The sequence below is a fragment of the Malania oleifera genome, chromosome 1 (assembly GCF_029873635.1).
Source record: "Malania oleifera isolate guangnan ecotype guangnan chromosome 1, ASM2987363v1, whole genome shotgun sequence".
Taxonomy (NCBI): Eukaryota; Viridiplantae; Streptophyta; class Magnoliopsida; order Santalales; family Ximeniaceae; genus Malania; species Malania oleifera.
Window position 1 is genome coordinate 156,281,595 of NC_080417.1, and position 14,897 is coordinate 156,296,491.

General features: G+C 36.9%; 2 protein-coding genes across 3 annotated transcripts in view; both read left to right on the top strand.

Moving 5' to 3' along the window:
* The first annotated feature begins 2,786 nt into the window (after window positions 1-2,786).
* Window positions 2,787-4,113, top strand: LOC131150224 (putative fasciclin-like arabinogalactan protein 20). Its single transcript, XM_058100831.1, has 2 exons — window positions 2,787-3,384; window positions 4,046-4,113. Exons 1-2 carry the CDS (start codon window positions 2,787-2,789, stop codon window positions 4,111-4,113), a joined length of 666 nt encoding a protein of 221 aa, XP_057956814.1.
* Window positions 3,694-14,897, top strand: part of LOC131168511 (chloride channel protein CLC-f) — a 107,172-nt gene continuing 95,968 nt past the window's right edge. For both annotated transcript variants that reach the window (XR_009140319.1, XM_058128003.1), the window contains exon 1: window positions 3,694-4,511. Coding sequence is in view for 1 of the 2 variants with exons in the window: in XM_058128003.1 (XP_057983986.1) it covers window positions 4,116-4,511 (396 nt within the window). In the remaining variant the exon portion in view is untranslated. The remainder of the gene's footprint in view (window positions 4,512-14,897) is intronic.

A 14,897-nucleotide genomic window follows, 5' to 3' on the forward strand; every position in this document is an offset into this window, starting at 1 on the left:
TTTATGATTCCAAATGCAACGTAAGAATAAGACTACATATGCATTTTCCTTCTATCTGGCAAAGTAAGGAATCTTGTAACTAGGGATACTTTTTATTTCATCTCTAATCTCTGGTACTATAAAAGATTTTATTTTTTATGTCATTCTACACAAATACCAAATGTTATCCCTATATAGATATCTTTTATTTCTTCAAACAAATTTGAGAATATAAAAAAATTATTTTTTATGTCATTTTTCAAATAGATTTTGTCTGAGACAAACTTGTGAATAACAAGATCCACTTTTGAATAATACACTTGAATAAAGTTCTAGACTTTTAAGTCTAAATAGTTAGAAATTTTTTATAAGGTGATCACTCAGGGTACACGCAAAACCTCTTTGGGACGAAATGTATGCCTTGGTGAGGCGATGTTCAACTTATGAGAATCCGACCCAAGATCTTAGAGAGAAGCGAGGAGGGACGAATGGAGGAGAGAGAGTGGAATTTCGCAGGATTTTTAGCCAAAAAATGAAGGTTAGGCCTATTTATATGCTTACCTTCGTCGACAAGTCACGTCACTTCGTTGACGAGGTCAATAAAAGAATTCATTGACGAGTGCTCACCTTTGTTGATGAAATTCAGGACTGCGTTATACATCCTCTTGGTATCTTCTCGTTAACGATACACGTCCCCGTCGACGAGCCCCTCATGTATGCTCGTCGACGAATCCTCTACATTTGTCGACGAGACCCTATTTAATTTCCTTCTTTCCTCATCTCCTCCTACTATTAAATCATGATACTTATTCGAGTCTCTACATTAACATTTCCTATCCTAACAAATAGAGAACCGTTGAAAGCTTTGAATAATTGAGCTTGCAACATGTCTAACTTCTGATGGAGAATCTTTTCTTTTGGAAAAGGCCTACTTTAAAATTTTGGACTGGAGCGTTGGCTACTTTTGGACGTATGTGTTGGCACCGCAAACTTTGCCTTAACTTTTGATAAAAAAGAGACATCTTATGATAAAGTTATTGTTACTTTTGTCGGCCATGTGAAAGTTTTTTCTTCGACAAAGACTTACTTCTTTTGAATGAGATGACTTAGTAGGCGACTCTTTTTCTTCATCTTTTTGCATAAAGTCGTACCAATTGTCAATGTCATAATAATTAAGTTTGAAATTTGCTCAGGAATCTGGAAAGCTGTAGATAGAATGGTCAAAATGATCTGATGAGTTTGAATTATCTGAATTAAATTAAGCAATTATTTTGAGCATTTTAGCCTTGAGGCTTTTGGACTTTTGACTTCCTTGAAGAACATGATGACAAAATTGTCTTCCAAAACAATCTCTTTCACTTTATCTTTTGACCTTGAAGATGGACCATCTTGAAAAATGGACAAACTTTGACGAGAGCTTTGGGCAAGCCAAGCCCTAACTTTGCCTTCAGAAATGGTGAATTTTTCCCACTAACGGACTCTATAAATTCTTCAAATTGTTCTTGAATGACTTAAAGAACTGATTTCAAGGGTGTAATGCCCCCAAAATAATTATTACATGAGAATGTAGTGGATCATAAAATAAATAAATAAATAAATAATTTAAATAATAATTATTAATTAAATAATATGATATAATATAATATTATAATATTATATATATATATATATATATATATATGTTAACTTCCTGAAGGATTAAGATCCTTCAAGAAGTCTGAGCTCCCCCCCCTTTCTTTTCTGTTCTCTCTGCACAAGCCTCCTCCGGGCACTCTCTCTCTCTCTCTCTCTCTCTTCTCATTCTCCCTCCCTCTCTCCTCATTTTCTTGACGGATGCTCGTCCGATCGAAAATTAGAAAATACCGTTGAACTTTATTTTCCGCCGCCATCATTTTTACCTGGGCGGATTGGTCGTAAGAGTGACGTAGACATATCTCCTGGGGTAAACTAAATTTTCACTTTTACCTAAATTTCTTGTAAATTTTAAGCTCAATTGATGATCGAATACCACCACAAGATTCTATGAATAATTCTTTACAAGTCTAGCGGAACGGATTTCTCGTGGGGTCGTCGTAGGCATAATCCCAAAATTGGGATAAGGGGGTTATTAAGGGGTTAATTATTATTTAATTAATGTAAATTTATAAACGTTAGAATGTTGGGCATTATGAGGTTGAATTTGGGTTATTAAATTTAGGGTTCGGATAAGCACCGCGGGTGTAATTTCGGGACCCTACATGCATAATTTAAGAAACCAAGTAAGGGTGTTAAATATTAGTTTAAATGTTAATTTAGAGTACATGGAGCATAGGGAAGGTTTCATGGGCATTATGTTGTGAAATGAGTTAATTAATCTGGGGAAAATGCGAATTGCAGAATTTGAGTTTCGGGCATTAGGGGCGTAGGACCTAGGTTTTAATGAGTCTCTCGGTAAGTCAAGTAAGGGGAATAAATTATAACAGTATTTTTATATTATTGATTGAATGAATATGTGGAAAATAAAGTTATGATATTTTTCCTTGTGAAATTAATATATTATGAATATTAGATGAAAACTATGTAACATATGACGCATATTGAAAAATGTGAAATATAATGATGAGTAATTTATGATAAGAATAATGAAAGGAAAATTATTAATATGTTAGGGGAAAATAATGAAATATGGTATTTATATGTGAATAGAAATGATTTTTATGAAAATGAGATTGTGTAAATTACTGATATACTTTCCGGCAGCAATTAAGTGACCTAAATATCCCGCTTTCTTGGTCTTCTGCCTTTGCAGGAAGAAGCTGCTTCAGACCATGACAACTTTAACCTCTTTTCTTTTCTCCCTCTTCCTCCTCCCCCTCCTCTCCTCCTCCGCCGTTTTCCTATCAGAAATGTTTCAAAACAACACACAAACCTTCTCGGTCTTCGACTTCCTATCTATGGCGCTGACCCTCCAGCTCACCTCCCCTAATTTGCTTCTCAATTTGTCACTAGCAGCCACCATATTCGCCCTTTCCGATGCTGCCTTCCTCCGTTCTGGCCAACCGTCTTTTCTTTTGCTTCAATTTCATATTTCCCCTCTAAGACTTCATCCCCAAAACCTCTCTGCTCTTCTCCCCGACGCAACCATCCCCACCTTGTTGTTAAACCACTCATTGATCGTCACTTCTCTGTATGACGGCGTTGATTTCACCATAAACAATATTAAGATCGAAGTTTCTCTAGTTTACGACGATGGATCGTCAATGTTTATAGACAGAATTGAAGAATTCTTTAATTCTTCTTTCGTGATGCATCAAAATTTGGCCCCGACTTCGACCCTTGGTTCAATGGTTAGCGATCTGTTGTGGAGTGACCCATCTGGGTCTGGTGCTAGTTTTTTTTGCTCTGGCGATGGCAATCCCCAATATTGTTTGTTGCTGCAGAGGAGGAAAAATATGCCGAGAGAGGGGAAAAACACTCCATGCAAAATTCATACAAATCTTGGTAGATGGAGTAGCGAGATTTGCTATCTCACTGCTCTATCCAGCGAGATTTGGCCACCACGCGTCAGCACAGAATTCTTCTTCTTATTTAAATCTCGTTGGATCAAGTAGCGAAATTTGTTTAAATTTTACTGGACCAAATAACGTGATTATGAGAAATATTTTTCGAAATAGGGTATTATTTAATATATTATTTTAAAATAAAGATAAAATGAGGGAATTACCCTTTCCTTGTAATTTCGTGTTTCTCCGGTGATCCAAAGATCATGGGAAAAAAGTCATTCTCCAATTCTTTTTTCTTTTACGCATCGTCGCAGTTGAGATTGGTGAATATGGTTCCTTGCGATCGCGGCGATGAGGAAAGATCGATGTCAATGGTTGGGCACCTATTTATTTATTTATTTTGCTAAGCCGGCAATGGTGGGTACTTGCAATCAAATAAATTAGTCAACAAATCGAGGTCATTCCAGAGGCGTAGGAGAGAATATCCATTTTAAGGAATCAATTGCATTTCCATTGTTTGCTCCCCAATCTGTAATTCCATGCGCATGGTTCTTTGCTATCGTATTAATTGTATCTGCATGAAGACACAGTCGGAGACAGTAAAAGATTGAGGAAGTTGTGGGGTGGAAGTGGATGGGTAGATGAGGAGTGAAGATGTCAGGAGGCGATTTCAGCGATCACAATCATCTGCTGAGATTGAACTCGGCGTCACCGGAGGGCGACTTGGAATCTCAAGGAGGCAGTAACAACAGTAAAGGCAGTAAGGATGTACTGAAGCAACATCTGGATCGAGGGTTGCCTCTTTCTGGACGCCGACTCAGCCTGAAGCGTTTGGATAGGGACCACAATCATCCTCATCTTCCATTATTAGATGGCGACGATGATGATGAACAGCACTGCCATTACCGTCAGAATAACCATGCGGAATCCTCTGCTGTTTCGGCTACCGATGTCCTAGGTGACAGCGCCCCTCCCGAGTGGGCACTTCTCCTTATTGGCTGCCTTCTCGGCCTTGCCACCGGTATCTGCGTCGCCGCTTTTAATCACGGGGTTTGTCATTCGATTCAACTTGATGATTTTTTTTCTCCTTCTCATTTCAAATCCTTCGCTCTTGGCATATATCGCTGTAGTGTAATATTTCTTTTAATTTTTTGGATATTTTAGTCCACCTTCACGGTTATGGTCGTGTTAGTACACTTCATTTATTTATTTATTCCAGTTTTCTCCAATGCCAATTTAGAGGACTTGGGGATGTTCAGCTTTGTTAGTCTGTGTGTTCGGAGTATGGAATTTTTTAGATGATTATTTGTCAAAGGCTTGCCTTGTGAGGCTGATTTTCAGAATGGGTAGTTGAGAAATGAGAAACGTTCAGAGTTTGATTAGACTGAAATGAAGATGTTCATTTGGATAAGCAAATCACCCTGCAAGGAATACAATCAGGAATGAGGTCATTCAGTGTATCTACAAGTAGGTGACTAGGTGAGATAATTTTTTTTAGTAAGCTAGATGAGAGATGGACAGATAATGCGTGAACATCATGCTTTCCTAGATCCCTAGTATGGCATGAAAGCCTTGTTGCTAGGTGTTGCATGGATGAGAGATGGCTGTTGGTTAGGTGTATTAGGTTGCCAATTGTTTAATGTAAGACAAGATGTTCAATTTGAGGGTCTAATTCCGGGAAAAAAGAGGAAGTAAGCTAAGTTTCAAAGACACGGGGAGATGTTATGGCATTTGATTTAGAATATAATTTACCATGCGATAAAGTGAGATGGCACATGCAATTTATGCATCCATTTTTTTTGTCTAAACTGAGTGTTGTTGAATTTTGTTTGATTAATTTGTTGCAGTGACTGGATTAGGTTTCCCGCTAGGTATCTAGGAGGTTTTATTTGTTGTAAAGGAGCCATCCTAATATAGTTATAGTTCTTCAATGATGGAGTAGTGAAAAATGGGTGAGGGTAGGTTAGGTCGTTGCCCTGAAGCGACGCACTGTGTCGGGGATTAGATTAGCAACTTGGAATATAGGGACATTTATATGTAAAAGCATGAAAATTGTGGACACAATGATTAGAAGAAAAAATTAATATAATATGCCTTAAAGAAACTCAGTGGGTGGGGGAGAAAGGTAGAGAAATTGATAAATCAAGATTTAAACTTTGGTACACTAGAAAAGAAAATCATAAGAATAGGGTAGGAAATATTGTGGACAAAAACTTAAAAGATAGTGTTGTAGATGAAAATAAAGTAGGGGGCATAATATAAAAATCAAGATGGTCTTAGGGCAAGAGATAATAAATATGATTAGTGTTTATGGTCCTCAAGTAGGCTTAACAGAAAATCTTAAGAGACAATTTTGGGAAGATATAGATTGTATTATACAAGGCATATCAGGGACTGAGAAAATATTCGTAGGAGGAGATCTAAATGGACACGTTGGAGGGGATAATATAGGTTATGAGAGGATACATGGAGGATATGGATATGGAGACAATAATGAGCTTGGGGAGATGATCTTAGATTTTGCTACGTCATATGATACTTGTTTTAAGAAGAGAGAAGAACACTTAATAACCTTTAAAAATGAACAAAATAAAAGTCAAATAGATTTTTCCTTAACTAGGAGGGTAGATTGTTTATCATGCAAGGATTGTAAAGTTATTTCAAGTGAAAGTTTAAGCACACAACATAGTCTTAGTGTCAGATATATGTATTAAAAAATGGAAGAAAAAGGATAAAATACACTAGTATAAGAGAACTGGTTGGTGGAACCTAAAGAGAGAAATATAATAAAATTTAAAGATAAAATGATCAAAGATGGTGATTGGACTATAAATGATGGAATAACAAATACTCTTTGGGGTAGGAGAGTTAGCTATATTAAAAAATAGCAAAAAATTTTTTAAGTGAATCAAGGGGAAGATTCTCGAATAGCAAAGAAAGTTGGTGGAGGGATAAAGATGTCCAAAAAGCCGTAAGGACAAAAAGAATGTGGTATAAAATGTGGCAAAAATGTAGAAACATGGATAACTTTGAAAAGTATAAAGAGGTGAGAAAAGATGCAAAAAAAGACCGTTCGTAAAGCTAAACATAGATCATTTAAAAATTTGTATGATAGATTAGATACAAAAGAAGAGGAAAGAGATATATTTAAACTTGCTAAAACTAGAGAAAGAAAGACTAAGGACTTAGGTAATGTAAAATGTATAAAAGTGAGGATGATCTTGTCTTGGTTAAGGAAGAAGACATAAAAGAAAGATAGCAAAGTTACTTTAGTAAGCTGTTTAATGAAAACCAAATAAAAGGCTTAAACTTAGAATTGAAAAATGGGGAAAAGACTAAAAATATGAGATTTATTCACAAAAGTAGAGTTAATGAAGTTAAGTTTGCACTAAAAAAGATGAAAAATGGAAAAGCTATAGAACCGGATAACATCTCAATTGAAGTTTGGAAATGCTTAGGTGATAATGGAATTATATGGTTAACTAATTTATTCAACACAATTATAAAAACTAAGAAAATGCCAAATGAATGGAGAAAAAACACTTTAACACCTATATATATGTTGTGGAAATCAATGCGCAGCAGAAAATTGAATCACACAATGCAGCAATCAACGATGAACAATACAGAGACACAATCACACATATTATATGAAAGCAATAAAACAATGACACAAAGGATTTACGTTGTTTAGTAAACGGCTGTAATTTTCACTATCTTGTGTCAAAAGGCTTAGAGCTACAACATACAACATTGTATATATGCTAACCCTCTTCAACCCCCGGAGGTTTTCCCCCTGAAACCCAACCTATTCAACTTATCGATTCAAAATTTGAAAAACAGTGCTGGGTAACCGAGCCAAACCGTTGACGATTTCAGACATACCGTCAATGGTTTCTTCTCGAGAGTAAACCATCGATGGTCTCTGCCAAACCGTTGTCGGTTTATTCCTGAACTTGAAACCATCGAAAAAAAAATCGTCGATGGTTTCAGAGAAATCCTCGCGCCTTTCTTCCTGAAAACCAACTTCTTAGTTTTTCTACCATGTTTTCTTTGTACATGTGTTCCACTCAATATATGTGCCACATATTACAACGATACAAAAAAAAAAGGGAGATTCAAAATTGTAAGAATTATCATGGAATTAAACTTATGAGTCATAAGATGAAATTATGGGAAAAGGTAGTTGAACAAAGATTAAAGCGAAAAATAAAGGTTTTAGAAAATCAATTTGGTTTTATGCATGGGAGATCTACTACAGAAGTTATATATCTATTAAGAAGATTAATGGAAAAGTTTAGGGAAAAGAAGAGGGACTTGCATGTGGTATTTATTGACTTAGAGAAAGCATATGATAGGGTACCTAGGGGAGTTCTATGGTGGGTTTTAGAAAAAACAAGGGTGTATGTTGTGGGTATACTGATGTCATTAAGGAAATGTATGATGCAGTAAGTGTAAGGACTATAGATAGAGAGACTAGAGAATTTCCAATCACCATAGGTGTACATCAAGGATCTGCTTTGAGCCCTTATCTTTTTGTTTTAGTGATGGGTCAACTGACTAAGAGTATCTAAAATGAGGTTCCATGGTGTATGTTGTTTTCTGATGATTTTGTATTGATTGATGAAACTTGGGGCGGAGTAGAAGTTAAGTTAGAATTATGGAGAGAAACTTTGGAATCTACAGGCTTTAGGATAAGTAGAAATAAAACATAATATATGAAATGTAGTTTTTGTAATAGTAGGAGGAATAATTGGAGACAAAGTTAAACTTGATGATGAAGAAATAAATAACACTTGTAGATTTTGATACCTTGGATCTATTATGCAAGCTAAAAGAGAAATTGAAGAGAATGTAATGCATAAAATGAAAGTAGGTTGGGTAAAATGGAGAAGTGCTTCAAGTGTGTTTTGTGATCATAGAATACCCTTAAAATTAAAAGAGAAGTTTTATAGGACTGCTATAAGACCAACTACGCTATATGGATCTAATTGTTGGGCGATGAAGAAATAGAATATCCAAAAAGTAAAAGTTGTTGATATGAGAATGCTTAGATGGATGAGTGCTATAATGCTGAAAGATAAATTAAGAAATGAACATGCTCGTGGTAAGTTAGGTGTAACTCCTATAAAAGATAAGATAAGGGAGGGACGACTCAGATGGTTTGGGCACTTGCAACGTAGGCCACATAGTGCGCCAGTGAGGAAGAGTGAGTTAGTTATTGTGAGGGGTAGTAGTAGGGGTAGTGGTAGACCTAAAATAACTTGTAATGAGATAGTGAATAAGGATTTAATAACCCTAAATTTGTCAAAAGAAATGGTCTATGATTGCATAAATTGGCAGAAAAGGATTCATATAGCCGATCCTACCTAGTGAGACTTAAGGCTTGGTTTTGTTGTTTAAGAAAGAAAGAACTGTTGGTGTACTTTGTCATTATAGAAAATATCAATTGTTTTTTGGGGGTACTTGATTTTTTAAAATTTAACTATTATAAAATTCACATGTGCTCTCTGTTGTTTTTTTTAATTTTTTTGGATAAGTAAAAAAAATCATTTGTACTTGTGTACAACATGTTTATCTGGCCACTTTTTATTGGCATTGAACCTTTAACATCTTGTAGTCTACTGATTTCGTTAATTTCATAATTTTTCTTTTGCTTCTACCTCTACTCTTGCATGCTTCTTAGGATTAAAGAGGAATTTTCTTTGTTCTTAGAGATGTACAGATTTCTCAGTCTTCAAGTTAGAATTGTTAAGATATTAGGTAAAATGGAACACCTAATCACAACGATTGGTCTCTCCCTCCATTTATAATATATGTCAAGTACATACCATTGACCATAATACCCTTATGAATGCAAGCATGCTAAATGATCAAAATAACCATTAAAACTCCCCCTCAAGATATATCATATATACCATATGCTCCTAGCTTGTTACAAATGAATTTGACACAAGCATGCCCCAAGGCTTTAGTGAATAAATTAGTAAGCTGCAAATTAGACTTAACATGAGTGGTTGTAATGAACTTCTATGTGTTTTGTCCGCTCATTGAAGATCGGGTTGGGCTTGATTATCACTCGTTAACTCCATTTTTTTTTTTGATCAGCAAAAAGAATATTAGCAAGGCATCAAGGGGATGCCAACCCATGGGAAAAAACATCAACCACTATGAAGAGTCTCGCAAACATCAAGGATTACAAAATGATTAGTAGCAATTTTCCCACTAAGCCAGCTGGAGACAACAACTCATTAGTCTTGCAGGTCTGAAGCGATGTAGATGAATCTTTGAAGGCTCTCTTATTTCTTTCTTTCCAAGCACACCAAAACATGGCAAGAGGGATGAGGTTCAAAGCCTTTCGTTTCTCCTTTGTGGCCTTGATGCCTTTCCAAGCCCAAATCTCCCCTTCAGCTGATTTGCTACCAGCCAAGGAAAGAGCCAAATTCCATAAGTTCCTTGTCCAAGGGCAGTGGAGGAGAATCAAGAATGTGGTTGACTGATTCTGTGCCAGCCATACAGAGAAAGCACTGATTCGTGACTGTAAGCCCTCTTTTCTGCAGAATGTAAAGGGTTAAAATATTTCCATGTATAGACTCCCAAGCAGAAAAGGCAACCTTTGAAAGGGCTGCTGTCCTCCAAATGTGAATCTAAGGGGAGTTATTGCAATTTGTTCCCAATGGTGAGAGTTTCTTATATAAAGATTTAACACTGAAAATGCCAATTTTGTCCAAAGCCCATTTTGGCTCATTGGGGATGTTTTGGTGACAGAATTTATAGAGAAATCTCTAGAAATCGGAAAGTGTGTGAAGTTCCCAATCTGCCACGTTCCTTGTGAAAGGAATGTCCCGGAAAATTCCATGATCAGTGATTTGGAGATGATGACTGATAAGGACATTTCTATCACAAGCCAAGCTGTATATGGAAGAAAATGCAGCTCTAAAATTACGGTTCTCATGCCACACAAATGCCAAAAATAAACATTGGCTCCATTCCCCACTTGAAATGTCACAAAATGGAAAAAATCATCCCATCCTTTCCTGATGAATTTTCAGACTCCCACTCCATAGTGACCTCTTCTATTTTGAGTTGTCCAATCATTGTGCTCAAGCCCATATTTAGAAACAATAATATCCCACCAAAGGTGGTCTATTTCCTTCATGAATCTCCATAACTACTTCCTTTGGAGGGCTTTATTGAAAGTGAGGAGGGATTTCAACCCCAAACCTCCTGAACAAATGGGTTGTTTGACCACTCCCCATTTAACAAGGTGATATTTAAATCCCTTCCCTAAGCTTCCCCAAAGAAATCTTCTCTGAATTCCTCCCAATCTCCTAGTGACCGAGGCTGGTAAGGGAAGGAGAGACATGAAGTAAATTGGAAGATTTGTCAAAGTGCTCCTGATAAGAGTGAGTCTGCCTTCTTTTGATAAGAAGTTTCTTTTCCATCCTGCCAATCTCCTCTCAAACTTTTCAATAATAGGGCCCCAGACTCCTTTATTTTTGAATTTGGCTCTGAGGGGGAGACCGGGGTAATTAATGGGAAAGGTTCCCATCTTGCAATCCAAAAGACCTGCAAGGAAAGTTCGCCGCCCCCCCCCCCTCCCCGGTGTTCTTCCCAATTGGAATAAGCTCACTTTTACCAAGGTTCACTTTTAGGCCTGAGACGACCACAAACCCTAATAAAAATGCATCAAAGGTTGAGGATATGAAGGGGGTTATGGTAACGAAAATTACTAGTATCATCTCTATGAAAAGAAGATGAGAAACTTCGGTAAGCCTTCTATTTTTCTACACCTTGAAACATCTAAAGTTCCTTCCTTCAGTAGCTTTCATTAGCATGAGGCTAAGCACCTCCATAACCAAAATAAACAGAAAATGGGACAAGGATTCTCCTTGTCTCAAGCCTTTGAGGAGCGAAAGAAATCAAAAGGGTAGCCATTTATGAGCATTGGGCAATCCAACTGCACCATAGCTCCCCAAAGCCCATTTTCCTAAGGAGATAAAGAAGGAAATTCCCATTGACATGATTGAAATCTTTCTTCATATTTCAGTTTGCACACTATTCCCCTTTTACCCTCCTTCAGATAGGCATCTACCACTTCATTAGCAATAAGGGCAGCATCCATAATCTGTCTTCCAGCCGCAAAAGCATGCTGATGCTGACCAAAGACTTTCGGTATTGCTTTTTTAAACCTCTTAGCTTGTTCTTTGGCAATGATTTTATAGATGTTTCCCACCAAGCTAATGGGGCAAAAATCCCTGATGTTAGCAGCCCCAACTTTCGTTGGAACTGGAGTGACAAAGGTGGTATTTATGCAATTGACAAATTTTACTGATATAAGGAACTCCTTGAACATGTTTAACAAGTCATGTTTGAGGAGGCTCTAGTTAGCCTAAAAGAAAGTCATGGAGAAACCATCCCATCCAGTTGCTTTATCCCCATTGCAATTTTTAATATCTTGGAGGACTTCTGCTTCTTCTAAAGATCTCTCAAGCCACCCTGTAGTGAAAGAACTACGAGATCTAAAATTGATGCCATCCATTGTAATTCTCCAAGTCTCGGGTTTAGTGTAGAGGTTTTTATAAAAATCACAAATACCTCTCCTAAAATCAGTGGTGGATTCAGGAATCACAACTAAGGGAGGGCCAAGATATATATGTGTGTGTGTATATATAGATTTATTTTAAAAATGTTTTTTTCCAGCTAAATTATCTACTATTTTGACATTAGTTAATAACAAAAAAAAATGGAATTGATTAGAATCATGAGTAAATGCACCCAACTAAAGTTACAAATGAATCAAAAATTACATACATTACTATGAACACAGTGTATACAAAAAAATATGTTGCTAAAATATCAACTTTAAACCAATAATCCAACTTGAGTAATAATCTTACAATTTTATTCATCGCTCCTTCATAGCATAAAATTAAATGTGTAAAAATAAAATAAATGCAACACAAACTTAGATTGATTTTTGTTTAAATTCACAAATTTTAATTCAAGACTTGAAATTCACCCCTATATACAACTTCAAAATATTTTACATGAGTACAGAGAGGATGGTTCGAAAAGTAAATATTTGGAGTTTGAACTTCAAAATTTTAATATATAAAATTAGAAAAAATGTAAATATTGATTTTGTCCGAGTTCACAAATTTAAATTTAAGATTTGAAATTTACTCCCAAATACAATTCTAGAATATTTTACATGAGAACATACTTGCATAGGAAATTTTCTCTAAGAGCCAAATAAATTCTAGGCTTGAAAATTGGATGAGGTGTGACGTGAGGTTGAGGAGGTAATGCTGCAGGAGGATAGGGCTTTCTGCTCTTGGGTTGAAGAGGGAACTAAAAGAAATTAAAGGTTTTAATTTTTGTAACAAAATTTCATATAAAATACCATTAATCCTTACCTTTTAAGTTAGACCAAAAAAAGGGGGGGGGGGGGGGGGAGGCGGTGGCAACACCATGGTAAATAAAAATTAAAACTTCCAAAAGCTTTTATTGGGGGAAGGGGAGGAACCCTTCCACCTCCCCCCCCCCTAAAAAAAAAAAAAAGCATCCACCACTGCTTAAAATCTTCTTCCCTAGTTAAGGTGATTTCCCAATTTCAATGTTGGATAAGGTGTTACTTTTATGGTGAGCGTTTGCTGTCCGATGAAAGAATTTTGTATTAGAGTCCCCCTTGTTGAGCCACAAAGCTCTAGATTTCAGCCTCCAAGATATCTCTTTTAGATTAATAACCTCGTTTAATTCCTACTTAAGCATAACAATCTTCTTTGCTTGGACATTCCTAAAGGTTTTTTTGTTCCATAATTTTAGCTTTTCTTTTATTCCTTTTAACTTTGAGACAAGCACAAAACTAGCCTTCCCCATGATTAGGATAGAAGACCACCAAGTTTACTAACTCCTCGAAACCATCATGTTTTATCCACATATTCTCGAAGTGAAAGGGGGTTGGCCTCCATTTAACTCCCCCTATGTTAAGGGAAATGGGGAAATAATCTGAGATGGGCCTCGAAAGTATACTCTGAATCACGTGAGGAAAACGAAGTACCAATTCAACTAAAATTAGGAACCTATTAATCCTTGAAAATGAAGGTGGCTCCTTGGAGTTGGACCAAGTGAAGTAGCCAACTTGAAATTGAAGAGAGGGAGATCAATAAGGGCACACATTGATAAAGTCGAGGAATTTTATCTTGCTGTTGGTCTGAAGGCTACCCCAACTTCTTTCATGTAGATACACAATCATATTGAAATCACATCCAATAATCCAAGGAGCATCCCATCTACTCCTAATCTCAAAGAGCTCATTCCAAAATAAAGACCTAGGGGGTCCTTCACCTAGGCCACATACCCCCTGTGAAAATCCACGGAAAGTCACCCTTCGTGCTTTTGAACAAGCAATAGACTGAGAAGGAGTTTGTGGAGTGGTACAACAATTCCACAACACTAGGCTTCCACAAGACTAGTATATCCCCTAAGCTACCTGCTACTCCAAGGGATATCCAATCTCAGGCATCTCGGGCTTAGAGGTCATTGATCAAGAGCTGCTCCATCGTCTCCACCTTAATTTCTTGCAAGCATACCACATCACTCCTCCAATCCGTAAGAAAGGATTTGGTTACACTCCTCTTGGATTTGTCATTGAGACCCCTTACATTCCAGGAATGAATTTTCTTAACGTGCCTATTCCATTTATTAGCATCCTCTTGTTTTTCCATAGTTCACTGTACACTCCAAGCGCTTTGATTTCCTATTGGTATCCAACTTTCTGATATTTCTTGTAGGATTTTTTGATTGGTTCCCATTTCCTCGCTTCCTTTTTTTCAATATCCTTAAACAACTATAAGGCTATGTCCTTAAACCCTTTGAAGGGCACACTTATGGTTTTGCTTAACGATTTTAGCTTTTGAAGAACCCAAATAGATACATGTTGGAGCATTGTCCGAGTTCAAGTCATTCAAAGTTCCAAAATTGGGCCTATCAACCAAATCCTCAAAGATGGGATTGGCACACAAAGTGTCATAGCCAGTACTAGGGGCTAGGACAAAGGCTAGTCTTCGAGTATCATTTGGAGAATTAGGGGGTTTCTATTCCAAAACCATCTCCTCTTGAGTTGCATTTGCTTGTAAGGGGAGGTCTTGTAGGTCTGTAGGGAGACAACCTTCCCAAAGTGGACTAACTTTTTGGTAGCTTCAAAAGGACCATCATGTAGCTTTAAGGGAGAAAAAGAGTTGAGATTGGACTTGGAGTGATTAAGTGAGATTGGAAGGCCGAAAAAGATCCTCATAGCTGTAGCTCCAAGGCCCAAGTTAAGGCCCGCATTGACATCCTCAAACAAGACGAAGGCTTTGGGACTACTTTTATCAAGCTTAAGGAAATCTAAAGTCTCTTGTAGTCTTGCTCTTCTCCCCCACAACACTTGCA

Excerpts from the sequence above, each read along its gene's own strand:
- LOC131150224 (XM_058100831.1), top strand. The coding sequence starts at position 2,787 with ATGACAACTTTAACCTCTTTTCTTTTCTCCCTCTTCCTCCTCCCCCTC. Across the intron at positions 3,385-4,045 it reads CGATGGCAATCCCCAATATT|ACACAGTCGGAGACAGTAAA; the intron begins GTTTGTTGCTGC and ends ATCTGCATGAAG.